Source organism: Bos indicus x Bos taurus, chromosome 1 (genome assembly GCF_003369695.1).
Source record: "Bos indicus x Bos taurus breed Angus x Brahman F1 hybrid chromosome 1, Bos_hybrid_MaternalHap_v2.0, whole genome shotgun sequence".
In the NCBI taxonomy this organism is placed as follows: Eukaryota; Metazoa; Chordata; class Mammalia; order Artiodactyla; family Bovidae; genus Bos; species Bos indicus x Bos taurus.
The window spans coordinates 148,516,041-148,543,717 of NC_040076.1; the positions used below are offsets into that span (position 1 = coordinate 148,516,041).

At 44.8% G+C, this 27,677-nt stretch overlaps 1 protein-coding gene across 5 annotated transcripts in view; it reads right to left on the bottom strand.

Moving 5' to 3' along the window:
• Window positions 1-27,677, bottom strand: part of HLCS (holocarboxylase synthetase) — a 214,160-nt gene that overhangs the window by 138,242 nt on the left and 48,241 nt on the right. For all 5 annotated transcript variants that reach the window (XM_027548789.1, XM_027548791.1, XM_027548793.1 and 2 more), the window contains exon 5: window positions 25,289-25,471. In XM_027548789.1, coding sequence (XP_027404590.1) covers window positions 25,289-25,471 — 183 coding nt within the window. The remainder of the gene's footprint in view (window positions 1-25,288; window positions 25,472-27,677) is intronic.

The following is a 27,677-nucleotide window of genomic DNA, read 5'->3' on the forward strand; positions in this document are numbered from 1 at the left end:
AGTTCAAAAGCATCAATTCTTCGGCGCTCAGCCTTCTTCACAGTCCAACTCTCACATCCATACATGACCACAGGAAAAACCATAGCCTTGACTAGACGAACCTTTGTTGGCAAAGTAATGTCTCTGCCCTTGAATATGCTATCTAGGTTGGTCATAACTTTCCTTCCAAGGAGTAAGCATCTTTTAATTTCATGGCTGCAGTCACCATCTGTAGTGATTTTGGAGCCCAGAAAAATAAAGTCTGACACTGTTTCCACTGTTTCTCCATCTATTTCCCATGAAATGGTGGGACCGGAAGCCATGATCTTCGTTTTCTGAATGTTGAGCTTTAAGCCAACTTTTTCACTCTCCACTTTCACTTTCATCAAGAGGCTTTTGAGTTCCTCTTCACTTTCTGCCATAAGGGTGGTGTCATCTGCATATCTGAGGTGATTGAGATTTCTCCTGGCAATCTTGATTCCAGCTTGTGTTTCTTCCAGTCCAGCGTTTCTCATGATGTACTCTGCATATAAGTTAAATAAACAGGGTGACAATATACAGCCCTGACATACTCCTTTTCCTATTTGGAACCAGTCTGTTGTTCCATGTCCAGTTCTAACTGTTGCTTCCTGACCTGCATACAGATTTCTCAAGAGGCAGATCAGGTGGTCTGGTATTCCCATCTCTTGAAGAATTTTCCACAGTTGATTGTGATCCACACAGTCAAAGGCTTTGGCATAGTCAATAAAGCAGAAATAGATGCTTTTCTGGAACTCTCTTGCTTTTTCTATAATCCAGCAGATGTTGGCAATTTGATCTCTGGTTCCTCTGCCTTTTCTGAAACCAGCTTGATATTAATAAATCTTTTCTATGAAAGAAAGGAGTATGAACTCCCAAAGAAAAAAAGAACTAGACTTTATAAAAATTAAGAACCCTAAGAACTGCTGCCATTCAAGGATTAATGTTAAGAAAAATGAGAAGACAATAAACTGAGAGTAACTATTCTTAATACACATATCTGACAAAGGACTTGTATCCAGAATGCAAAACAACAACAACAAAAAGAAACACTTAAAAAAATGATTTTATTTATTTTTGGCTGTGTCGAGTGGGGGCTACTCTAGTTGCGCTGCTCAGCCCCTCACTGTGGCGGCGTCTCTGCTGGAGCACGGGCTCTGGGGCATGTGGGCTCAGCAGCTGCGGCTCCCAGGCTCTAGAGCACAGGGGTAGTACTAGAGGCGCATGGGCGTACCTGCTCCTCGGCATGTGGCATCTTCCCAGATCAGGGATCAAACCTGCGTCTCCTGCATTGGCATGTAGATTCTTTATCACTGAGACACCAGGAAAGCACTCCAAAAGCACTCTTAAACATAATTAGAAGAAAACAATTCAACTTAGAACAGCAGCAAAAAGATTTGAAAAGACGTTACCCAAAAGAAAATATCAGATAGCCAAAAAGCACATTAAAAGTGCTCGGCATTGTTTATCACCAGGGAAATACAAAGTAAAACCATCGGATACCTCTACAAACCCATTAGAATGGTTAAATTTCTTAGTTCTGACAGTATCTAGTGTTGGCAAAGATGTGAAGTAACTGAAACTCTCATACATTACTGATGGGAAAATAAAATGGTACAACAATTTTGGAATGCAATTTGGCAGTTTATCAAATTAAACATACACATGCCATATGATCCAGAAATTCGATTCCTAGGAAATTAACCAAGAGAAATGAAAACACACATCAACGCAAAGACCTGATTGTGAATGACCATAGAACCTTTACTCATAATAGCAAGAAAAAAAATGCAAACAACCCAATGTCCACTAACAGGAAAACAGATAAATAAGTCACAGCAGATCCATACATTGGAACACTACTCAGCAATAATGACCTACTCAGACAGGCAACAAAATGGATGAATCTCAAAAACATAAGTCTGATTAAAACTAAAATTAAAAAAGACAAAAGAGTATGTATTGTGTGATTCAACTTATGTGAAGTACTGGAAAGGACCAATCTAATTGATAATGATAGAAAGCAGATGAGTGATTGCCCAAGGATGAGCATGGGGATGGGAGAGTAGACGAGAACCGAATGAGAAACAGAACAAGAGAATTTTGTGGGATTCTGGAAATGTTCATCTTCAATGACAGTTACTCCAGCATGTATGTATATCAAATCCTACACACAAATAAGTACATTTCCTTGAATATCAGCCACACCCAGCAACATCCTTAGGCAACACTAAACAGCAACTAAAATCCACAAGACTCTGTATCCATTAATGTCCAAAAAGAACACCATTGTCTCTAGTTCTGACGAAATGCTTAAATTCACATTTAGTGAAAATACACGTAAGTGACTATTCCATAGTTAACATATTGTAACATCTGATACATGGGGTACAACTAAGATCAGAGATGTCCAGTATGCTATGTCCAGGTATGTTACAGCCATTCCACCCCCTCCCTTGTCTTATCTGCTAAATTTTATCCACCTAGCAAGACTCAGTGGGTGAAACAGCCATCCCTCTAACTCAGCATTGGATTCAAAATACTTATTACCATCTCTGCGTTCTGTGCTCCTTTTCCCAAGAAACACTAAATAATTGATCTTAACCTTTAAAGGTTTTCAATCTAGGAGACACATTTGCCCCACTGTAAATAATCAGATTAGTTGCGCTTCAGCCATAACATTGTAAGTTGCTAGGCAACATTATAAATTTATGAGTGGGTAAATCAGAAAAAATGAATCTACAAAGACACAGAATACAAGTTTTTTTAAAGGATGTTTCCATTCTCAAACATCAGAGTACACAGGAGTAGAAGAATTTATTTTTAAAAATTCTTACTACTGGTATTTTACAAACAAAATATTCCCAGACAATTTCACATTCAGTCAGTGTCTTCACACAAGTGATGAAGGCACACAGCATAGAAGATTTTTACAATCAAAAGACGACACTCCTGGAAATTCCCTGGTGGTCCAGTGGTTAGGGCTTCGTGCTTCCACTGCAGGAGGCATGAACTCTATCCCTGGTCAGGGAACTAAGATCCCACAAGCCTCAAAGCATGGCAAAAAAAAAAAAGACACTCTTGAAAAAGCAAGACTGTTTTTGGTCCTGATCTCATTTAAAGCAAGGATTGTTCATGCGGCAGCCTTCAGGGTAAACTTTTATTCTGACACCAGAACCAAGCAGAGCAAAGCCTCAGGCAGGGTCTGAGACGAGTGTGTTCCTCCTTAGGTGACTGGTCCCCCGTGAAGACCCTTCTGCTGTCTCAACTGCAACTGACCCACTGCAGTCTGATGGCAGTCGGATTCTTCCTTGGAAGGCACTGCTCTCCTGATTGGATGCCCAAGGCCCCCGCCTTCCTGCACCCCCAAATATGCTCAGTCACTGATCCAACACTGTCACCCCCAGAATAAATGGGCCTTCAGGGGCTTGTAGCTTCAGTGACTCGCTCCTGAAAGCAGTCTGTCCCCACAAGCATCCAGGTAACTGTCACCCACAGACACCCAAGGGCCAAAATGACCCGATACATGAAACATCTCTGAAAGAAATGGACACACTTTCCCATACGTGCTCCTGGCCCAGGAGCACAACCCTCATTATGTGGGGACACACTCTCCAGCTGGACTCTTGGCTGCCACCTCTTCTACTTCTAAGCATCTGGGATTGAGACCATCCACCTCAGCCCCAGCATGAAATCTGGAACCAAGCCAGCAAGATCTCCTGTGGGGCCCCTGATGATGCTTCTTTCCAGTTAGGTCCCCAAGTAATAATTCATCAGAGTGCTTCTGGCAATGCTGATTCTCAAATACAATGGGTCCAGTTTGGCAGTTCCTCAAAACGTTAAACAGTATCAACATATAAGCCAGCCATCTCTGAGCATATACTCAAAAGAGTGGGAAGCAGAAGCTTCCTCAAACACATACCTCAGCAACACCGATGTTCAGAGCAACATTGTTCACGATGGTCAAAAGGTAGAAACAACGCACATCAGTCAAAAGATGGACAGATGGTTAAACAAAATGTGGTGTGTGTACATATATACATAAAATACTCCACAGCATGCATGTGTGCATATATATATATATATATATATATATTCCAGTGTCTGTGATACATATATATGTAAATACTCCAGTGTGTGTGTGTGTACATATATACATAAAATACTCCACTTCAGTTCAGTTCAGTCGCTCAGTCGTGTCCGACTCTTTGCAATCATGTGTGCAAATATTCCAGTGTGTGTGTGTATATATATATATATATATATGTAAATACTCCAGTGTGTGTGTGTATATATATATACATAAAATACTCCAGTGTGTGTGTGTGTACATATATACATAAAATACTCCACTGCATGTATGCGTACATATAAATATTCCAGTGTGTGTATATATACACAAAATACATATATATAAATATTCTAGTGTGTGTATATATATATAATATATATAAATATTTCAGTGTGTGTGTGTGTGTATATATATATAAATAAAATACTTCAGTATGTGTATGTGTACATATATACATAAAATACTCCAGTGTGTGTGCATATATATATAGACACACTGGAATATATATATGCACACACACTGGAGTATTTTATGTATATATGTACACACGCACACACATATATATATTGGAGAAGGCGATGGCACCCCACTCCAGTACCCTTGCCTGGAAAATCCCATGGACGGAGGAGCCTGGTGGGCTGCAGTCCATGGGGCTGCTAAGAGTCAGACATGACTGAGCGACTTCACTTTCACTTTTCACTTTCATGCATTGGAGAAGGAAATGGCAACCCATTCCAGTGTTCTTGCCTGGAGAATCCCAGGGACGAGGGAGCCTGGTGGGCTGCCATCTATGGGGTCGCACAGAGTCGGACACGACTGAAGTGACTAAGCGGCAGCAGCATATATATATAAAAAATGAGTCAGTTCTTCACATCAAGTAGCCAAAGTATTGGAGTTTCAGCTTCAACATCAGTCCTTCCAATGAACATTCAGGACTGAATTCCTTTAGGATGGACTGGTTGGATCTCCTTGCAGTCCAAGGGACTCTCAAGAGTCTTCTCCAACACCACAGTTCAAAAGCATCAATTCTTTGGCGCTCAGCTTTCTTTATAGTCCAACTCTCACATCCATACATGACTACTGGAAAAACCATAGCTTTGACTAGATGGACCTTTGTTGGCAAAGTAATGTCTCTGCTTTTTAATATGCTGTCTAGGTTGGTCATAACTTTCCTGCCAAGGAGTAAGCGTTTTTTAATTTCATGGCTGCAGTCACCATCTGCACTGATTTTGGATCCCAAATAAATAAAAGTCTGTCACTGTTCCCACTGTTTCCCCATTTATTTGCCATGAAACTTGACAATAAAGTTTACCAAAAAATTTTAAAAGAGAAGGGGATCAAGATCTCAAGCTGTATTCTCCCCAGAAGCTTCTGGTCTTCTCTGCAGCCAGGCCACTGCCTGCTGCCAAATTGCCCTGCATAAGATGAAGTGGAGAGGCAGCCATGTAGCTATGGGGTTGGTAGATGGGCGGAGCCCTGACAATGCTTTTCCCAGGGTTCCTCCTTGCCTTACCCATAAATCACCAAGGGAAGCCACTAGAGTGACTTCTCACAAGTCTTTTCCCGAGTAACTTTTCACCTAGGCAGACAAATGATTGGCAGTGTCTCTCGTGGAATGATTTTAGGTTGTCTCCATCAGGCACTAGGCTACATCCACCGTATGGAAGTGCTCACTCACTCCATGCAGAGCACTGGGCCTTTAGACAAGGATCCCAACCCTCACTAGCAATGCCACAGCACTATTATCACCATCTACGGAAGAAGAAATGGAACCTCAGATATTCCAAACCACAAAGTCAGTAAGTCACAGAGCTGGAATTTGAAACCACAAAACCAAATCTGGCTCCTAAATCATTGCTCTAATTTCTATTCCACCATCCTCAGTAAGAAGAGCTAACCCAAAATGAAGCAACATAGGAGAAGCCTGTTTACTGTAATCAAAATATCGCAGAGAGTCGGACACAACTGAGCGACTGATCTGATCTCATCTGAAGGCATCACAAAGAAAGATATAAACTCAATATAATATGCAACTATGAAGTAGTGATAAAACAGATATGGTTTGGAGCTGAGGTGGCGTGGGAGGGAGAGTGGGTGGTGGGCAAGGATTAGAATGTTTGGTAAGAGAAACCTGAATCTGAAGAAGTTTGGGTCAACCGTGCCTCCTTCAGTTCAGTTCAGTTGCTCAGTCGTATCCGACTCTTTGCAACCCCAAGAATACAGCATGCCAGGCTTCCCTGTCCATCACCAACTCCCCCGGAGCTTGCTCAAACTCATGTCCATCAAGTCAGTGATGCCATCCAACCATCTCATCCTCTGTCATTCCCTTCTCTCCTGCCTTCAATCTTTCCCAGCATCAGGGTGTTTTCCAATGAGTCAGTTCTTCGCATCAGGTGGCCAAAATATCAGAGCATCATCTTCCGCATCAGTCCTTCCAATGAATATTCAGGGCTGATTTCCTTTAGGACGGACTGGTTTGATCTCCTTGCAATCCAAGGGACTCTCAACAAGTGTTCTCCAATACCACAGTTCAAAAGCATCAAATTTTTCGGCACTCAGCTTTCTTTATTACCCAACTCACACACCCATACAGGACCACTGGAAAAACCATAGCTTTGACTAGACGGACCTTTGACACCACAGTTCAAAAGCATCAGTTCTTCAGTGTGCAGCTTTCTTTATGGTCCAGCTCTCACATCCATACAGAACTACTGGAAAAACCATAGCTTTGACTAGACGGACCTTTGCAGCAAAGTAATGTCTCTGCTTTTTAATATGCTATCTGGGTTGGTCATAGCTTTTCTTTCCAGGAGTAAACGTCTTTTAATTTCATGGCTACTCAGGCAAGCCCAGATGAGGACATTTTCACAAAGAAACAAAATTTTTATCATTTAAGTGAACTACCCGTTCATTGCTGTCTGGTTTCAGCCAGAAAGAGATGGCATATTCTAGAGTTCAAGGGAAGGGCTACTTAAGGAACTGTGGGCAGAGATAAGAGAATCAAAGCAGCAGGGCTGGGGAACACCTGGACCAGCGACAGGCCCAGAGGAGGAGCAGAGGAGACGGCACCCACAGGGGCTGTGAGCAGAGAGGGTGGAGAGGAACCCCTCCACCTCTCTCACCCACTGCCAGCACAACCAGGGCCTGGGAAGGCACCCAGAGAACAAGTGGACAGTGTAAACTGGACAGTGGCCAACACAAGTGCTGAGAGTGGACACAACCGCTTTCATCAGACCCAACTTCGAATGGTAACTCCACAGCACCAAAGGATTTATGACGAAGGGCATCCGAGATCCAAATCCCAGGCATGGGGGGGCTCCTCCCCTGAGTCAAACTTGTCACGGTCATTTCCGGTCCCCAAGGCCTGGGACACAGTAGGCACTCAATAAATGTCTGTTAAAACCTGTATTCCCTTTATTATGTAAAAGTTTCTCTCAGGCTCAGGCTCTGAAAGGCCACGGGTTTACTGCATTTTTTGTTACCTGCCAACTAGCGAAGACCACAAAAGGCTGGGGTGGACCCATAAAACAGAGGTAATGAATAAGTCATTTCTAACAAGGCTGGTTTTATAGGCATCACACCTCTGCTGGGCCAAATGGGCTCATTTTAGAGGTGAAATCTATTCTGCGAGTGCGGAGACCAAAAAAAAAAAGAGAGAGAGAGAGCCGTGGGCGGCACTAAAAGAAAAGGGAGGCGTTCTGGGTCGGCGCTCAACCACCGCTCCTACTCCAGAGGCGCTAACTTCCACTGACGGGGCCCGTGGGTTTGGGGTTCAACATCCGTAGAAATCTCCAGAGCCTTCATTAAGCCTTGCCGGTGTAAAACGCCCGCCATTTGTCCGAGGCCAACACAAACAGGCTCCTAACGGAGTTAGGAGTGTTGGCTAGGAAGCCAAGAAAGCTCCGGGTGGGAGCCCAGGCCGCAAGCTGGAACGCGAGTGGGGCAGCCCATCGCGCCTCACCCTGCGGGGGCACGTTCTGACTGGCGCACACGCACGTAGGCACGTACACGCACGCATGCGCACATATAGATGTGACCATTCCCCACCTCAGCCATGTTGGGGCGAGCAACGGGTCTAGAGCCCTAGGTCCAGGGCTGCTTTTTTTTTTTTTTTTTTTAATCATCAGAAGGCCCCCCACCCCGCTCCCGCAACTCATCCCAAACTACGTGCCTGTCATTCGCAGCCTGGCTTTGACCTCTCTGGAGCGCTGTGTGTGGGAGCAGGAGATAACCAGCACAGAATTGCCCACAGCTCTGCTCCAGACTAGCTGGGAGGCTTTCTTTTTAGAACGAGAAAATCCCCAGCTCCCCTTTCACCTTTAACATTCAAGAGTGAGTGTTTTGTCCCAAATGCTAAATGCTCAAGTTAAAACTGGAACATCCTCTCTAGGATTCCAAAATTAAAATACACATGTTGCCTGCAAAGAAGAGAGGTGGCCAGTATGAGGACGATTCAGGGAAGGCAGAGAGAGTTTTCTACTCCGGTCCATTTATTTTAGCAAAACCTCATTTGGTCAACTGTTTTTGTACATGACACTGGAAAATTCAGAGAGTCCCAGAGGATATTACATTGGAGGGGAAAAAAAGGGCCTGTGAAGGCATTCCCTTCTGCCCTACAAGGAGAGGACGGACAAATTCGCAAGCAAGCATTCCAAGGAGACGGTCTAAAATCTGCACTTTAGGAAGCCTTACTAGTTGATGGGAAGGAGCAGCTAGCTGATGAGCCAGTGTGTACTTAGTTATAGTTTCTAAACTGGAAAGCACTTTAATAACAGATAAACTATTGCAACTTTTTTCTGAAGCTCCATCTTTCCAGTCTTGCTCTGGGGTACATCAACAGCTGATTCTTTTAAACTGTTTAATGTGATGTTAATGAAGCCCCCAACACACCTGGATAAAGGGTGACAGCTAGATTGAACCGGGCAGTCAATCTGAGCCTGGTGGGCTGTTTACTGTTGGCCTGTCCCCCAAGGCTTGTCGGCTCTCCCAGACACAGGAATGGAAGATGTGTTTCACCATACTTCAGTGAGAAATGCCAAAACATTTTTTAAGTTTTCAAACAAAACACACTTATTAAATGCCTACTACAGGCAAAATACTGGAAAAGGGATACAAAGATTAACAACATATGGTCCTTGCCTTCAAATGATCTTGTATTACAGTTTAATAGGGTAGACAGATATTCGTAACTACAACCGCATTTGTGCACCACCCCCCCCACCACCAAATTTTAACCTTCATATAAAAGTAAGCAGTCAGATCTAAGGTTCCAGTATTGGTATGGGAAACTGCAAGAAAAATTGTAAATCCTGTATACATAACATGGTCATCACTGGAATTTTCCTGGATCAGGGTTGAGAAGTCCTATGCTGAGCATAAAAGATCAACTAGTTGTCCTCAAAGCATGTGGCTCTGAGGTGCTTTATGTTCCATAATTTAGAACTTTTTAAAGATATATTCTAAAAATTTTCTACTTGCTGGCCCATTGTGAGGATCGGATGTGCCCATAGTCCAGTACAGCAATGACCAGCTATCCAGAACCATTACAAACCAGTAGGCTACTGGTTTTACTTCAAATAAAGAAAACAAGCCCAGGTCCAAATGGAAATTAGTGGCACTCTCTTATCAACTCCTAGAAACAAAAATGTGGTAGCCTCATACTGTCATAAATAACTTAAGTTCTATGCTCTGTGTTAACTTGAAGACACACATCTTTTGAAAAACAAACTCTATCAATAAATTGTGGTAAAACGTTAACCAGTGGTGAATCTACTAGGTAAAAGTTACATGAGATTTGTGTACTATTTTTCACCCTTTCTTTACTTAATTTTTTAAACAAAAAGTTGAGGAGAAACAAAGGGATTTGCTCCAAAAGCTCTCTAAGGCCTCTGCCAGTTCCAACATTCACTGGATGTTTTTGTTCTGCTGTTAATCCTGGAATCATCAAAGACACAGCCTTTGTTTAAAAGGAGAAAAAAAACAAACAATCATCAAGAATACCTTCTAGCACCCGCATCTTAGTTGGATCAGCACAACCCTTCACGCAGTCTGCATGAGGGCTAGGTTGCAAAGGTCACTTCAGGCAAGAACACCTCCCTGAAAAACCTGATTTTGACTGTCACAGGCTGTGCCTCCAGAGGCCCGGAGCTCGAGCAGTCCAAGCGAAGGACGTTCTTTCCTGAGCACAAACCCCAGTGCGTTTCATGAAGCCTTTCAGTATACGTGGAATCAGTGTATTAATAACAGCTTATTGGCACCGAATGAAAAACACACAAGTCTTAATCTTAGGTCTTGAATTGGGTCCAGGTTCTACGTAATAGCTGGCTGGAAGGGATACAGCCGTAAGCATTGCTTGGTGACTGGAGGCTGTGTAGTGAGACCTGAGTTCTGAAACCAGGATTGGTAGCTTAGCAAAATTTACTGGTTGTAGAAAAAAGTAAACTTGCCTCTAGGGAGGTGAGCTCAGCCGCACCATTCTGACAGCAGCCCCTGGTGGCCAGTTTAGTAAAAAGTATTGGCTCCGATGCAGAAAGTTCCGACCTTGCCTTAATGAAGGTTGCTACAAGCAGACGGGCCATTCTAGGTGACAGCTGGGCAGTGATTAGGGAAGCAGCAAAAGTCCAAACTAAGGTGTGCCTGTGAGTCACATAAACTCATCCACATCACTAGGGTTCCTGTCACTTGCATTAACAACAACAACGAAAACAGGAATATTGCCCTTTGAAAATAAGATGAATATGAAAATTTATTTTTAAAGGGCAAGATAATAACATGAGGCAGATAATACTTACCTGGGTTTGAAAGTTACATTCCTTAATTATGTAGAAAACCTTTAAATATGCAAGGCACGTGGACTCCTACACAAAATAAAACATGCCCTGTCTACTTCCCTACACAGTGGGACTCTTCCCTACACCCAGTGCTCTTAATTTCCACACATGCCAAGGAATTCCTACTGTACTATCGGGAATCACTCATATGGCAGAAATTTCTAGAAGATGCTGCTATCATTCATTCAGGGAATAATAATCAAGATAGTAATACGTGAAGTCTGATCTCCAGTGCCACAGACTCATACCCCGTCACTGGATATAAATAGAAAAATGTTCAGAGGCTGACCGTTGGCTTCAAAGGCAGATAGCCGCAGGAAGTAGAAGCCACAAGCTTCAAGCCGACTTCATCGTAAGGTGCACACACTGCATCCTCAGCCATGAGAGAACAATCTGGAAACAATCTGCTGGGCAGCTGCTCTCATCAACAAACTGTTTATTGTAAGAAAGTGGCTGGGTCAAAGGCTAAACATCAACCCGAACCGAAAGCATACAAGCAAAAATCAATAACGTCCGTGCTAAAGGAAACCCAGGACTTCACAGAAAAGAGGGAGCAAGAAACTTGTGTTTAGTTCTGAAAGGATGGCACTCACATATCTCAATGTGCAGGGCTGTTCTGCATGATATTACAAATGGTTACTTACTATCTTCAGAACAGGAGCTCAAATATGGCACTTAAAACATACGGAAATCAATTTTACAGATCACTTCCCAAAAAAAGTTACAACAGCTTATATCTAGTTGCTTCCATCTTGCATTTGTTTTATAAAAGGATCAACACGCTTAAACACAATGCTGCTGCTGCTGCTAAGTCACTTCAGTTGTGCCCAACTCTGTGCGACCCTATAGACGGCAGCCCACCAGGCTCCCCCGTCCCTGGGATTCTCCAGGCAAGAACACTGGAATGGGTTGCCATTTCCTTCTCCAATGCATGAAAGTGAAAAGTGAAAGTGAAGTCGCTCAGTCGTGTCCGACCCTCAGCGACCCCATGGACTGCAGCCTACCAGGCTCCTCCATCCATGGGATTTTCCAGGCAAGAGTACTGGAGTGGGGTGCCATTGCCTTCTCCAACTTAAACACAATACGTACATAATATAACCCATCTTTTAGAAAGCCTGTTTAGTAATTGGATTACTGACTGGTATATAAGAAATTATGTGAAGGAATTGTATTATTTTAGGTGTGACAGTGAAATTCCACTGCTTATATTTTTAAACAGAGTTCTTATCTTTTAAAGACACACACTAAATATTTACAGATGAGAGATCTGCTCGGGGATCTGGGTAAAAAGCTACACATACAGGAGGAGAAGTGGGTAGGAATAGATAAAATGAGATTGGCCAGAATGGAAAACTGTGAAGCAGAGTGCTGAATACATACGGCATCTTTACATTATTTTGTTTACTTTTGTATATTTGAAACTTTCTATGTGTTTATTTTACTTGTGTGCATGGTTCAACAGTCGTTACGAAAGGAAAAATGTTTTCTTAAATAGAAGTATTAACCCACCAGTGCAAATTCATTAATTCACCATAAGGATATGTATACAGAAGGACAGAGATGGTGAAGACGGTGAAGGACAGGGAAGCCTGGCGTGCTGCAGTCCATGGGGTCTCAAAGAGTAGGAAAGGACTGAGCGACTGAACAGCAACAAAAAAGGATATATATACACCCCAGGATTATTAAGTGTCCAACATGGTTGTTTTCAAGCAGTATCTGATACGAAGCTGTTAAATTCTAAGTCAAACAGTGGAGAAGTAGAACGAGACGTTGCGTACATCCCCACTGCGTTCATGACCCACCAAGCCGGAATCTGACAGAAACGATACCACAAGGAGGCATGCCACAGTTGACCTGCGCCACGGGCTGGGAGGACAAACAGGAACTGGTGAGAAAACCCAACCGACAGAAATGACGGGACCAGGCTGTGTTTGAAAACAGGCAGTTTGGCACACAGACTTTGAAAACACAACTTGTTTGTAAACCTGAGGCTCCTACATATTGCACTGTTAATTCTTAAACTAACAGGAAAAGTAATTAGAGAAAGAGCCTGAGATGAAATAAAGCAGAAAGCAAAACACGCTTTCATTATGCTTAAAGTAACTGAAAAGTATCTATCAATGACTTCAAACTGCTCCAGTATAAAGATGAAATGGTACTAATCACAAATTCTTTTTTTTTAAACCAACTTTGTGAATAATCACAAATTCTTACCAAAGAATGCTTTCAAAGGAACTGTTTTAAAAGTTAAAAAAAAATTTTTTTTTTTTTTTTTAAATTTTTCTCATCGTTGCTTTGCTGGGTCCAGCATAAATACTCCAGAGCCCTGGAAAGGATGTGAAATGTCATTTCATCTACCCTCCCCAGACAGCAGAGAGAGGGTTTGGTAATGAGGACTCAGAGTCCTTTAAAAAGTCATCTTAAAAAAAAAAAAAATCCATCTTTTGTGACAAACTCACTAGGCCAATCTTGAGACACAAAACTAATTCCACCCGCATGAAGGGAAAATACATGCAGAGAGGAGAATCTTCAAAAGTACGGACCTTTGACCCTTACAGCATTTTATGGGCTGAAAAGCCACAGAAAAACTCATGTATTTCAAGTTGTCTATGGAAGCCCACAATCTAGAGTAATAATCTAGGCCATTCTAGGCAGAGAGAGCCTGGACATTCCCCACTCCCCCACCCACAGAAAAAATGAACCATCGTTTTTAAATTTATGAAACCACAATTTGATGTTTTCTTTTAAAAGATGTATTTCCGTATTTATTGAGATTAACAACAGGAAGGGGAATGACTGGTGCCATCACTCAGTTACTCCCTAATAACTGCTATATGTGGGATTCATTTTTCCTCAGACAAGAAGACAATTTGTCAAATACTTTCCTACGACAAAGAAAAGCAAACCTTTACAAGTATTCTTAAAAAAAAACCTTCATTTTTAATTTTTTAAACTTTTGTTTTGCTCCTGGAAGCCAAGTCGATTTAAACTAACATTTTTACAGTTCAGGGTTCAGAAAAGACTCGTGGTTAGTGATACTGACTAATAGCCCAGCAAGGTGTTGCCAGTTCCATACTGGGCAATGCTGGTGACGGTGGCATTTCACTTTGAAAGAGATCTTATTGGGGAACTTATCGTGGAGGTGCAGGAGCTGACTAATGCAGTCCTTCTCTTTGCCAATCACCCCTCTCTCTCCATACTTCAACAGAGGAGACAGCCCAAAATAATGTTGTGAAGCTTCATGTATCAGTGGGAAAGCCCATCTCATTTTTAGCAGCATTATATACATAGCATAAATGCTTATGTATTATAACCTAAGTCTTCACTCATCCTCGGGAATAAGTGGGAAAAAGACCTCTCCACCAAGGAAGATCCTAATTCAGCAGCATTTTCTTTTAAAGTTTTAGTGAAAGCAATTCATATGCTAAAACTGAAAGACTTGAATGCCCCTAAAAAACATCAAGTAAAACAAGTAGTATAAAGGCTCAGAATTACTGCCATTTAAAACCAAGTTCATAGCGGCCATGTGTGAGGGGTCAATTCCCTAGAATTGTCTATAAGGGATAGTATCTCCAACAATTAAGAACAAAATTATAATCTACACACTGGTATTTCTCCCACTGCTTATATCATTAAATATATCATTATCAAAACAAAGCCTGAAAACATTTTAAGAGACAAACATACTCACAAAGCAAGCAAAGGGACCACGCAGAACTGAACGTCTGAGGAACATACAGGACCCGGAAGGCTGTAGGTAGCCCAGCGGTGCCTGGACAAGATGCATTTTACTCATAGGCAACCACTGAGGGGCAGAGACGGGAACGCCATCAACAAAGAGAACAGCATTCTCTTCTCATCTCCAAGAGAAAGAGACTGATGGACAGACAGACTGACCCTTGGCCAAGCTTTCCTGTTGGTGACCTGGTTGGCTTTGGTGAAGAAGCCTGAGAAAAGGCACCCAGGACTGACCCAGCCTCCCCCGCTGAGACGCGCCCAGGGGAACACCATCACCCAGAACCCGGGGTGTCGTGGCCCTTCCCGCGAACGCAGTGGAAACAGAGGCTCAAACAGGCCAGCCGGGTCCACAACCGCCTGGCGGCCTTGAAACTTCGGAAACACTTAGAAACATTTTCTCCAGACGGCACAATCCTCTGAGCAACATTCCCAGATTATCAGCGTGAATGGAAAACAAAATGCCATTCCCCAGCCATAATTCACATCCCGGAAAACTGCACTAGAACATTCATCAAAAACGGGATTCGGGCCCCCGAGCCCTGCATTCCTGCACCGCCTGGCAGCTTCGGTGGCTGGGAGAGCCAGGCTCTGACAGTGCTGCTGCAACCACGGTGCCTACCTCAGTCCTGGCCTCTGGCCCCTCATCTGACCACCAGGGGGGCCCTTTGATCGTGTGGGAGATGGTACTCATGCCCTGGGACGTTATTTTTCCAGACTTGGGAGACAGAAATCTGTTCTTTGCAGAACGTTGCAAGCCTTCCGAGAGACAGCTTCAATCGACTTCCCCAGGAGAGGAAGGCCGTCCCCCATACCCGCTCACACATGGCAGCTATTAGGGAGCTGCTGCAGAAGGCAGAAAGCATTTGGTCCGGGAGGACTTTTTCTTCCACGAGAGCCTGTTTCCCATCCACAAATCTGCCCGACTGCACGAGCGCTGGATATAAATAGTCTTGAGGAAATAAAACTACCCCCTCTCTCTCCATCTCTCAACAGGGTCCTGTCCCCGCTAGGACACTGCGGAAAAGGTGCCCCCTCCAACCCGCCACCCTTGCCCCCTCCCAGTAAGGCAGCCAGAGCCGCACCGCAGGGCAAACGCGGGGACCACAGGGCAAATGCGGGGACCACACCAGCTCAAAGTGGAGAGCGACCACACTGGTGCCCATCTGCATTTCCCCCAGCATGTTATCAAGTCTCTGCCTTGACTGTGAGCAGAAGAATTCGCCCCGGAGTCACTTGGAAACTGGCTTGTGGAAACAAGATTCAAGTAAAAATACAGCACATCCAGTAGCTGAAAAGCCTCTCCCCACCCCAACCACCCACCCACCGCCAAAAAAAAATGAAGGCAGCTCAGGAAAACATCCCACGTATTATTCCTTTTGCATTTCAATGTCAGACTCATCATGTCGCCTTTGCCGTAGGTATTAGGTTTGATAACAGGAAGTCGGTTAAAACTAACAAAAAAAATTTTCCAGTTGGAGGTGAAGGGCAAAGGAAGAAAGAAAGGAGAGAAAGGGGTCTATGAAAGACCCTTAAAAACCTCCCCAGCTATAAAAGCTTTTAAAGGTTGGCTTTAATCTGCCAGCTGCTCTTTGGCTGTTGCCATATTGTAAAACGGCCGCCTCAACACCGCATCAACCACATGTCAAAAGCTATTCAGCGTGCACCTGGAATTCCGAGCTCCTCTCGAATGTGGACCTCTCAAAATTATTTTTTAAGCTGTATTTGAGAGGGGCAATAGACGTTTCCCTCTCCTGTGTGTACATTCGATTCAGAACTAGGATTAAAGGTGCAGGGAGGGAAGATTCCGTGACAAATAACTATGCTAAAACCAAAGTTGTTTTTTTTTTTTCCTTTTAATTGGAGAATTCTAATTAACTCAAAAAAACACATGAGACCCTTCACTGCTCCACAATCCAGTTTGCTCCTCAGAGGGGCAAGGACCCCCTCCGTGCCCTCCCCCGACTGGCAGGGCCATGTGAGACTCCGATGAGATCCGGACATGGAAAGGCACTACTACAAAGCACGCGAGCAAGATGAGAAACCATCTTCTTGTTTTTCAGAAACTTGCAGAGCAAGGACTCGGAAGCACTCAGGTGTTTGCAGAATGAAGCAGTCTGCGAGAGGAGGGGGTAACACCACGTGACCTGACTTAGTCCAAGTTTCTTCATAAAGCACCCAGCGTCGAAAACGGAATGCCCCAGGTGGAAGGGCAATACAGCTTTTTGACATATTTCACAAGTATTGACACTATCTTTATCGACAATACCTGGGACTTCTCTGGTGGTCCAGTGGTTAAGAATCTGCCTTCCAATGCAGGGGATGTGGGTTCGAGCCCTAGTCAGGGAACTAAAATCCCACATGTGGGGGCTGGAAGGGGGGGCAACTAAGCCTGATCTCTGCATTTAAAGAGACACCCTAGTGCTACAAGGAAGCCCCATCACAGTCAAAATAAAAAAGTAATTTAAAAAAAATGCCTGTTTGCAGTGAGGGGGGACAGGGAAATGTGTCAACCACAAATAATCTAGGGTTAAAATCAAAATGGAATGTTACACTAGCTTTTAAGCACACGTGATCCACCCTACAACTCCACACCACGGAAGCTGCACACACCAACAACACGGTGATGTTTTTGCCCAGTTTCTTTAATAAGAAACCCAGTTGTCACTTCTGGTTATGCTTACATCTTGAGCCCCCGAGGAGAAGGAGCCCCACACCCTCTGGCAGGATGCCTGCTGAGGCTTGGCCCGCTTCCCACACTCGGGGTGCCATCATGACACTAGCTCTGAGCCGTGAGGAAGGCCCAGAAGTAACCCCAGCTTGCTTGTCTCAGAAAGAACCCCATGCTCCCCAGCCCCAAGTGGCGATGTCCCAGGATGAGAGGACAGGTCAGGTCCTCCTCGGCTGCTGCCCTGTGCAGAGAGCGGTGCACAGTCCCAAGCCCCCTCGATTGCTCCAGGGAGGCAGTGGGTGGCGAGGGGGTGGGGGATGGGCGACAGTTCTGTCCCACCCTGTCCAAATCAACCAGCTGCCCCTCTCAACACTAACCCCTGTGACTCCACGGCACAGAGAGGGGGAGTGTGCCTTCTTTCTGCCGTTTCCTTGGCAGAGATTGAAAATAGCAGCAGAGCCCAGAGAAATGGAAACAAGAGGGTGAACTTCTGGACCAACCGGACTTTAGGTCCTGCCAGGGAAAGCACTGTGGCTTTTCTGTAAAGTCGGCATCGCTCACGAACACACTGGTGCCTCCCTCCCCCCGACCCCGTGCAGGAAAGGTGTATCCTGGCTAACTCCTGGTCACCACCAGTGCTGGGAGGCTGTGGTGGCCTTGGACCCTGGGGCGCCCCAGTGGTGCTTGACCCTTGGGCTGTAGCCACTCCTCCGGAGAGGAAGTGATCTGTTTGCAAGCATTCACTACATAGATGCCCGCACACATGTGGTCTCCTTTGACTAATGGTTCAAAACAGTTTGACGGTCAAGAAACTGCTAGGTCCCGGCAGGGGTCGGTGGGGGGGGCTCTAGAATGAGGAACGACCACCAGGAACATCTTCCAGTCATTGAGCGAGAGGATTGCTGAGGCCCAGAGATGCACACGTGCTGAGCTGGGGGCTTAAACCAACAAGCAGCAGCCAGAGTAGAGGCATTTACTAACAAACTCAAATCCTTTTTGAATAACTAATGCGGGTGTCAAATATCAAACAAACTATCAACTCCTACACAAGAGTACTTGCCCTTTCTTATTAAAAATATTAATCATTACTGCTGGGAGAAATTGAAGGCGGGAGGAGAAGGGGATGACAGAGGATGAGATGGTTGGATGGCATCAACGACTTGATGGACATGAGTTTGGGTGGACTCCAGGAGTTGGTGATGGACAGGGAGGCCTGGCGTGCTGCAGTCCAGGGGGGTCACAGAGAGTCAGACACGACTGAGCGACTGAGCTGAACTGAACTGATTAATGATATTGTAACAACACTTTTAAAAATAATTTTCTTTTATTTACTTCTGTCCGTGCTGCGTCTTTGTTGCTGTGGGGGCTTCTCTCAAGCTGGGACGATCGGGCACGCCACACTCTACTTGCGCTGCTGGGTTTCTCATTGTGGCGGCTCCTCCTGTTGTGGAGGATAGGCTCTAGAGCTCAGACTTCAGCAGGTGTGGCCCGTGGGCTCAGTACTTGTGGCTCCTGGGCTCCAGACCACAGATTCCATAGCTGTGGGCCCGGGCTCAGTTGCTGTGCAGCATGTGGGATCTTCCCTGGATCAGGGATCGAACTGAGTCTCCTGCATTGGCAGGCTGATTCTTTACCACTGAACCACCAGGGAAGCCCCAAGTCCTTGGCCTTTTAACATTCAAGTTTTGACCTCTTATGGGATGCCTTCAAAGTCCAATGACATACAGTGATTTGGTTTTTTAAAATCTTTAATAACTGGTTTTGCTCATTATAAAAATAATACATGTCTGTAATAGAATCCCAGACCACCTGACCTGTCTCTTGAGAAATCTGCATGCAGATCAGGAAGCAACAGTTAGGATTGAACATGGAACAACAGACTGGTTCCAAATAGGAAAAGGAGTATGTCAAGGCTGTATATTGTCACCCTGCTTATTTAACTTATATGCAGAGTACATCATGAGAAACGCTGGGCTGGAGGAAGTACAAGCTGGAATCAAGATTGCTGGGAGAAATATCAATAACCTCAGATATGCAGATGACACCATCCTTATGAAAGAAAGTGAAGAACTAAAAAGCCTCTTGATGAAAGTGAAAGAGGAGCGTGAAAAAGTTGGCTTAAAGCTCAACATTCAGAAAACTAAGATCATGGCATCTGGTCCTGCCACTTCATGGCAAATAAATGGGGAAACAGTGGAAACAGTGGCAGACTTTATTTTTTTGGGCTCCAAAATCACTGCAGATGGTGACTGCAGCTATGAAATTAAAAGACGCTTGCTCCTTGGAAGGAAAGTTATGACCAACCTAGACAGCTTATTAAAAAGCAGAGATATTATTTTGCCAACAAAGGTCCGTCTGGTCAAGGCTATGGTTTTTCCAGTGGTCATGTAAAGATGTGAGAGTTGGATTATAAAGAAAGCTGAGCGCTACAGAATTTATGCTTTTGAAAGGTGGTGTTGGAGAAGACTCTTGAGAGTCCCTTGGCCTGCAAGGAGATCCAACCAATCCATACTAAAAGAGATCAATCGTGAGTGTTCATTGGAAGGACTGATGCTAAAGCTCAAACTCCAGTACTTTGGCCACCTGATGCGAAGATCTCACTCATTTGAAAAGACCCCGATTCTGGGAAAGATTGAAGGCAGGAGGAGAAGGGGACAACAGAGGATGAGATGGTTGGATGGCATCACTGACTCAGTGGACATGAGTTTGGGTAAACTCTGGGAGTTGGTGATGGACAGGGAGGCCTGGCATTCTGCAGCGCATGGGGTCGGGGTCGCAAAGAGTCGGACACATCTGAGCGACTGAACAGAACAGAATTATGTGGAACATAAAAAGATTTTTTTTAACATTTAATAAAATCAGCATTAAGTCCCAAACCCAGAAATATACCCCCATATGTATTCCTTCCAGCCTTTTTTTCCTGTGGACGTATGCATGTGGTGTACAGGTGCTCACACAAGATGTAACGTCATAATTCTGCAGAGAACTGAATTTCAGTCCTGCCCCCAGCGGATTTGCTTAAATGGGAAGACCTTGTGCAGATAAGTTCAGCTGGGCCACCCAGAGTCTGCACCTCCGCGGAACCTCGCCTCTGCGTGGTGTCATGCATGGTGACACCCATGAAGTCATACGTGACCAGATTTTATAGCGGAAATCACATGCTACTATGGTGTCTGGGTGTCAACGAAGGTCTCAGAAACACACTTCTAGCAAATGCCAAGGGTCGGCTGTACCTCGGGTGAGTGTTTTTTCCTACTTGGATCATGTGTTATTTTTTTCCATTTATATCAGTGCAATATGGAAACACATAGGTACCTCATAAATCTTCTGTGCTATTTGCTACAAAGAGTGAGTGTCCAGGCACCAAACTGTATAAACACAGCTGGTATGCAGTAAAACTATTTAGATAGCCAGTGTGTTTATTTTGTTCTTTCATAGGCCATCCTACGGTCCCACCTAGTACACACAGTAAATGTTCAGTGAAAGGTGAATATTATTAACTGTGACTCTGAAATAATTTCTATGGGCCCAAAAGAAAAGTGCCAGCAAAACGACTGAATTACACTATGCAACACTGATGTCGAGAGAGAGGAAAAAAAAAAATCAAATCGCTGCCTGCTCACCAGGAAGCCTGGCTCAGCAGCGACACCGTGTGGTCAGAGATCTCAGATTCCCAAGAGCACAGAGTATTTTACAGGAAGAGGGAAGCAGGGTCTACGGGCATCTAATCCCAAAGGCAGGTGAGAAACCGAAGGATGAGTCATGTGTAACAGATGGTGGATACCAGGATCCTCCCGTTGTCACTTATCTCCATGCCAAGCAATGAGATCTATTAAGAAGGAAAACCAAATAGAGAGTACAGTCCCATTCTGTTCCCAGTCCGTCATCCGGATCTTTGCCACGAAGCACCAGCACCATGACCGAGGTGTTCCAAGACGTCTCCAGTTCAGCATCAGAAGAGGAGCCGGGGGACTCGCCCAGAAGGACCATCACAGCCACCTTCACATTCATTTGCACAATAATCCTTCGGAGAACTTGTATTGCAGAAAAACACACGCTAACACCCTGAATTCCTGCGTCTCCTTCTACAGCAGACTCAAGGTCTTCTAAGAGGAATTAATGACCACTAAAAAATGAAGAGTCACACGACAGTCATGTACTCACTCAGGCCTTCCCAAAGGAAAGGAGAATCCAGAGTGCAGAACGCAGGAGGGAAAGTAGTCCCCAGGACAGACACCCAAGACCCATCAGACCGAGTGCAGGAGTCAAAATGAGAAAACGAACTTTTCTCAGAACTCCTCTTTCCCAAAGATATATAGTAAAGGTCGGCATGCGGTCCGTGCAGAATGTTTGTGTATGTGTATATAAATCAAATATCTGCTTCCCTGGTGGCTCAGATGGTAAAGAATCTGCCTGCAATACAGGAGACCCGGGTTTGATCCCTGGGTCAGGAAGATCCCGTGGAAAAGGGAATGGCTACCCACTCCAGTATTCTTGCCTGGAGAATTTCGTGGACAGAGAGCCTGGCAGGCTACAGTAGTCCATGGGGGTCGCAAAGAGTTGGACACAACTGAGCAATTAACACTTTCACTTTTACATTCGTTTTCACATTATTCAACCTGTGCATCCCCACGGTTTGTTGAGTCGTTGTTGTTATTGTTCAGTTGGTAAGTCATGTCTGACTCTTTGTGAACCCCATGGACTGCCACACGGAAGGCTTCCCTGTCGTCAGTGGGGGTTACCAATCAATAGGAGAAAATGGAACTCCCATCCCCAGGCAGTTAAAAGAACCAGGAGAACAAAAATATGAAGCATCTTCTGTGTATTGTAATATACACAGTTCAGTTCAGTCACTCAGTCGTGTCTGACTCTTTGCGACCCCGTGGACTGCAGCACACCAGGCTTCCCTGTCCAGCACCAACTCCCAAGGTTTACTCAGACTCATGTCCATCGGGTTGGTGATGCCATCCAACCATCTCATCCTCTGCTGTTACCTTCTTCTCCCGCCTTCCATCTTTCCCAGCATCAGGGTCTTTTCAAATGAGTCAGCTCTTTGCATCAGGTGGCCAAAGTATTGGAGTTTCAGCCCATACACAGACAAATATGTAAAACCTAAGGTTGTGCCCATCCTAAAGAAGACACGGGAAAAGCTAGACTTCCAAACCTCGGCTCACAGGGGATTAAGACAAGAGCAGGTGACTTTCCACTGCTACGTCCAAGAGTCAAGAGGCTCAAGTCCCAAGATTGGCACGGTCAGAACTCATGGGAAAGTTCAGAGGGCACTGCCAGGGCCAGCCTGGGTCTGTCTCCCTCCCTGACCTTGGAGCAGGCAGGCACCACTCACGAGTCCAACCTCAGCCCTCCACGCTCAGGAAAGGAGAGGGAGAGATCTAGAAGGGTGACACCCACATTCTAGAGGACGAGAAACCCTCACCCCAAGACCCCGCCCCATTCCTCCAACGTGGCGGCTTTCCTGTTGTTCTGTCGCTCAGTCGTGTCCAACTCATTGCGACCCCCTGGACTGGAGCATCCCAGGCTTCCCTGTTCTTCACTGTCTCCCAGAGTTTGCCCAAATTCATGTCCGTTGAATCGGTGATGCCATCCATCTCACCCTCTGTCGCCCCCTTCCTATCCTGCCCTCAGTCTTTCCCAGCATTAAGATCTTTTCCAATGAGCTGGCTCTTCACATCAGGTGACCAAAGCATTGGAGCTTCAGTTTCAGCATCAGCATCATTCCTTCCAATGAATATTCAGAGTTGATTTCCTTTCGGATTGATTGGTTTGATCTTCTTGCAGTCCAAGGGACTTTGAAGAGTCTTCTCCAGCACCACAATTCAAAAGCATCAATTTTTTGGCGCTCAGCCTTCTTTATGGTCCAACTCTCACATTCATACATGACTACTAGAAAAACCACAGCTTTGATTATATGGACCTTTGTCAGCAGAGTGATGTCTCTGCTTTTTAATAAGCTTTCTAGGTTTGTCATAGCTTTCTATAGTTGTATCTATGAGTTGAAGCTCAGAGGACTGGCTTTATTTCAACACTTAAACTCACAAAATGGAGCTGATGCTTTGCCTTCTGTTAACTTAACATATAAAACAGAGATAAATGATGTGGAGCTTTGAGGTCTGAGATGAAAGTGCAAACAAAAGTCCTAACATTATCCTCAAGAGCACCCATTAAGAAGAGGGCTGACTGCCTAAAATCTGTGTAATGAAAATGCAATGAATGCTTCTTAAGTGAAAAAAAAAAAATTAACCATTGCTATAGTTTAAATTTTGGGGGGAATTCTCTGACTATCCAGCAGTTAAGACTCCAAACTTCCACTAAAGGAAGTGCAGGTTCGGTCTTTGGTCAGGAAACTAAGATCCTGCATGCCGCGCAGCACAGCCAAAAATAGAAGGAAAAAAAAGCAAGAAAATGCAATGAATGTTTCTTAGATGAAAAAAAAAAATTCATCCATTGCTATAGTTACAATTTTTTATTTTTTTATTAAAAACGTCACTTAGTCCTTTTATCCTCGGCACCAGGAACTTATTAGGCACATTATACACTCTTAACTCATTCAATCTCCCAACAACAACAATAATAACATAATAGTAACAATAATAATTGCGCTAAAGTTTAAATAATACAATTTACACAAAAGTTTCATAGGTATGATTTCACGTAGTCCTCAAATAATCCCACAAGGTATCCGAATCCTAAACGCTGTCAGATTTTCTACCTGTCTCCTCCAGCTGACATTCCCACCCAGAAAACTCACAGCTCTAGTCTCTGCCAAAAAGTAAGTTGGCCAAGGGACAGAGGACAACGCAAAAGAGAATTCCTCAGGGAATTTCCAACAGTTAGGACTCCGAGCTTCCACTGCCCACGGCCTGGGTTCAAATCCTTGGTCATGGAACTAAGATCCCACAGGCTGGACCCGGGGCTTAAACAAGACAACAAACAAACAAAAAAACACCCAAGAGAAAACGGAGAGCATTCTTCCTCCTTTGGAAATGTTGGTGCAGAGGGTAAAATTTGCTCTTTTCGAGGGAAAGCAGGTAAGTTTAGAGTAACCTGGACTATCAGCTATTTGCTGAAACTACACAGTTATGTCACTAAACTCACAAGTTTACCTACCGAGGAAGAGACAGACCCACAAAATAATATGCCGCAAGTAATAAGAGAGGAACAGCTTCACAAAGCCAAGGGATTGCTGAAAAGACGCACCCGAAGAACCTGGCGTAAACGGAGACAGAAGGCCAAGAAAAACTCTGAATGCGTTCCCAGCACCATGGCATTTTCCTTTTAGACCCAGAGCCCCCTTTGCCACAAGATGGCAGGCGTCAGCACAACAGAAACGAGTTGTGGTTTTCCCACCCAAAGATCCCCTGAGAAAGGCCCAAATGAAAACAAAGGCTTTTAATCCCAACTGAATACACTGTGCTTTCCAAATACACTCCTGACACAGAAAACAGTGAGCTTCCCCCGCTCAAGTGGAAAGGGCGATAACTTAAGAGACTTAACACCCTCTAAACTCCAGTGTTCTCCCTCTGCTTTATAGAAACCCAAAAAAAAAAAATCAGTTATACTTGGACAATTCTCATGTGATTTCCAAACCCAAAGTCAAAAGAGAAACAGAAAATGAAAACAGAAATCAAGGATGTCCTTGGTGGTCCGGTGGTTAAGAACCTGCCTGCCAGTGCAGGGGACACGGGTTCGATTCCTGGTCCGGGAAGATCCCACATGCTGTGGGGCAACCACTAGGCCCTTGAGCTGCAACAAGAGAAGCCCCTGCAATGAGAAGCCCACACGCTAAACCGAAGAGTAACCCCACTCGCTGCAACTAAAGACCTAGCAAAGCCAAAAATAAATGAATAAGCGTTAAAAAAAAAAAAAGAAATCAAAATTGAAACCCCCAGCCACACAACAACTAGGGGAAGGGTCACCATTCTGAAGAAGGGCATCTGAGGGGGTCCTTCCCCACCACACACTCACCTCGGTCGCCGTCAGCAGGTAAAGAGGCGTTAAGGCAGGAGCTTGCTTTGTGTCGCAGCTTAGGCCCAGCGTTGTCAGGATCTCCGTAAGGACTTCGTATCTTCTAAAGTTGCTTGATTTAAGCAGGTTAAAATCCTCTTGTGTTTGCACTACTGGAGAGCTGGGAGGTAGTTCCAAGTGCACCTGAGACGGAAAAGACAGCACTTCATAAATCAGAGGCGCTGAGGGACGTAAGGAAAAGCAGTGTCTTTACTAGTTTTTCTGAAAACGGGAACATGCGTTCTTCTCATTATCAACACTATATAAACCTGGAGCCTGGGCGTTTGGAAAAGAGCAACAAGCAGTGAAAAGATTCAAGGGAGCCCATTAAAATCACGGCTGTGGATGAATGGAGAGAGAAATAAACACGACCATCTGCCTTCCCTGGTGGCTCAGACAGTGAAGAATCTGCCTGCAGTGTGCGAGACCCAGGTTCAATTCCAGGGTTGGGAAGAGTCCCTGGAAAAGGAAATGGCAACCGCCTCCTGTATTCTTGCCTGGGAAATCCCATGGATGGAGGAGCCTGGCAGGCTAACAGTCCATGGGGTCGCAAAGAGTCGGACACGACTATGTGACTACCACTTCACTTCACTTCACCATGTGTAAAATAGAGAGCCGGTGGGAATTTGCTGTGTGACTCAGGGAGCCCAAACTGGGGCTCTGTGACAACCTAGTGGGGTGGGATGGGGTGGGAGGGGTAGGGAGGTTCAAGAGGGAGGGGACATATGTACACCCATGGCTGATTCAAGTTGCTGTATGGCAGAAACCAACACAATATTGTAAGGCAATTATCCTTCAATTAAAAATAAGTAAATTTTTTAAAAGAACTATGAAACTTTGCCTTAGAGATATTTAACCTAATAAATTCTTACTGATGGGAAAAAAAATTGTGGCTGTGAAGGCTAAAAAGATCTGCACTAAATGACCATGGATAGTAATTTTCCAGGTCCCAAATTTTATCACTAGTCAGTCACAGGACCTCGGACAAGTCCTTAACATGGTTATAGAACCAAGCATATAGGAAAATGGATCTGCTGAGAACCCAAATATAGTTGCTGCTGCAAGGAGGGCACAGTGAGCCATGCTTGAAGCTCCTGTTCTACCTACTGGTCCTACCACCTAACTGCCGGGGATGGCAGTGGCCTAATTCACCTCTTGAAGAGTGTTGGTGATGGGGTGGGAGGGAGAGGAGGGAACATGTGTTCAGTTCAGTTCAGTCGCTTAGTCATGTCTGACTCTTTGCAACCCCATGAACCGCAGCACGCCAGGCCTCCCTGTCCATCACCAACACCCAGAGTTTACCCAAACTCATGTCCACTAACTCAGTGATGCCATCCAACCATCTCATCCTCTATCATCCCCTTCTCTTCCTGCCCTCAATCTTTCCCAGCATCAGGGTCTTTTCAAATGAGTCAGCTCTTTGCATCAGGTGGCCAAAGTATCGGAGTTTCAGCTTCAACATCAGTCCTTCCAATGAACACCCAGGACTGATCTCCTTTAGGATGGACTGGTTGGATCTCCTTGCAGTCCAAGGGACTCTCAAAGACTTAGGGCTTCATGTATATATTTAGTTCAGGCTTTGTTGTAAAGTGAAAATTAGAGGAGTTCCACCCATCAGTAGTCTGTGTCTTGGTGTGAAGGAACATACTGGGACTTCTGGCTGCCTTGAACTAGAACTTTCATATCAGTGGTCTGTGTCCTGATATGAAGGAATGTACTAGAACGTCTAACTCTCTTGAAATCTGATTTTAACTGAGCATTAGCACCTCGACGACACCAGAATATTGAGGACCAGAAGAGCAACCTGAGCATGTTATTCTCATTTGCTTTTGCCAGGAACAGCTGTGAGTTTCTGTTGCCAGCAGAACTCCCAGCCTTATGTTATAAGAACATCATAAAAAGCCTAGTGGCAGCCTTCAGGCAACTTAAAATCTCTCAATCCCCACTCAAACCTTAACCAGAACAAAAATACTGCCCAAATACCCTGACCAAAACAATGCACTTGTGGAAAGTTGAAGCCAATCTAAAAAGGCTCGCAGAACTGTCCAGTTCCCACATTCCATCGGGTCAGCTGAGGGTGGCCCGCTTCACCCACGACTGAGCCTGATGCCCACTACCAGCGGTCCCCAACCTTTTTTGGCACTAGGGATCATCTTCATGGAAGACAAGTTTTCCACGGGGTGCTGGGGGAGTGGGGCAGGTCCGGGGTGATTCAAGCACACTGCATTTATTCTATTCTGCTTCCATCAGCTCCACCTCAGATCATCAGGCATTAGATCCTGGGGGCTAGGGACCCCCGCCTTAAACCACCCTGGAGGAGGGAGAAGGCAGAAGATGACATCCTTTAAGG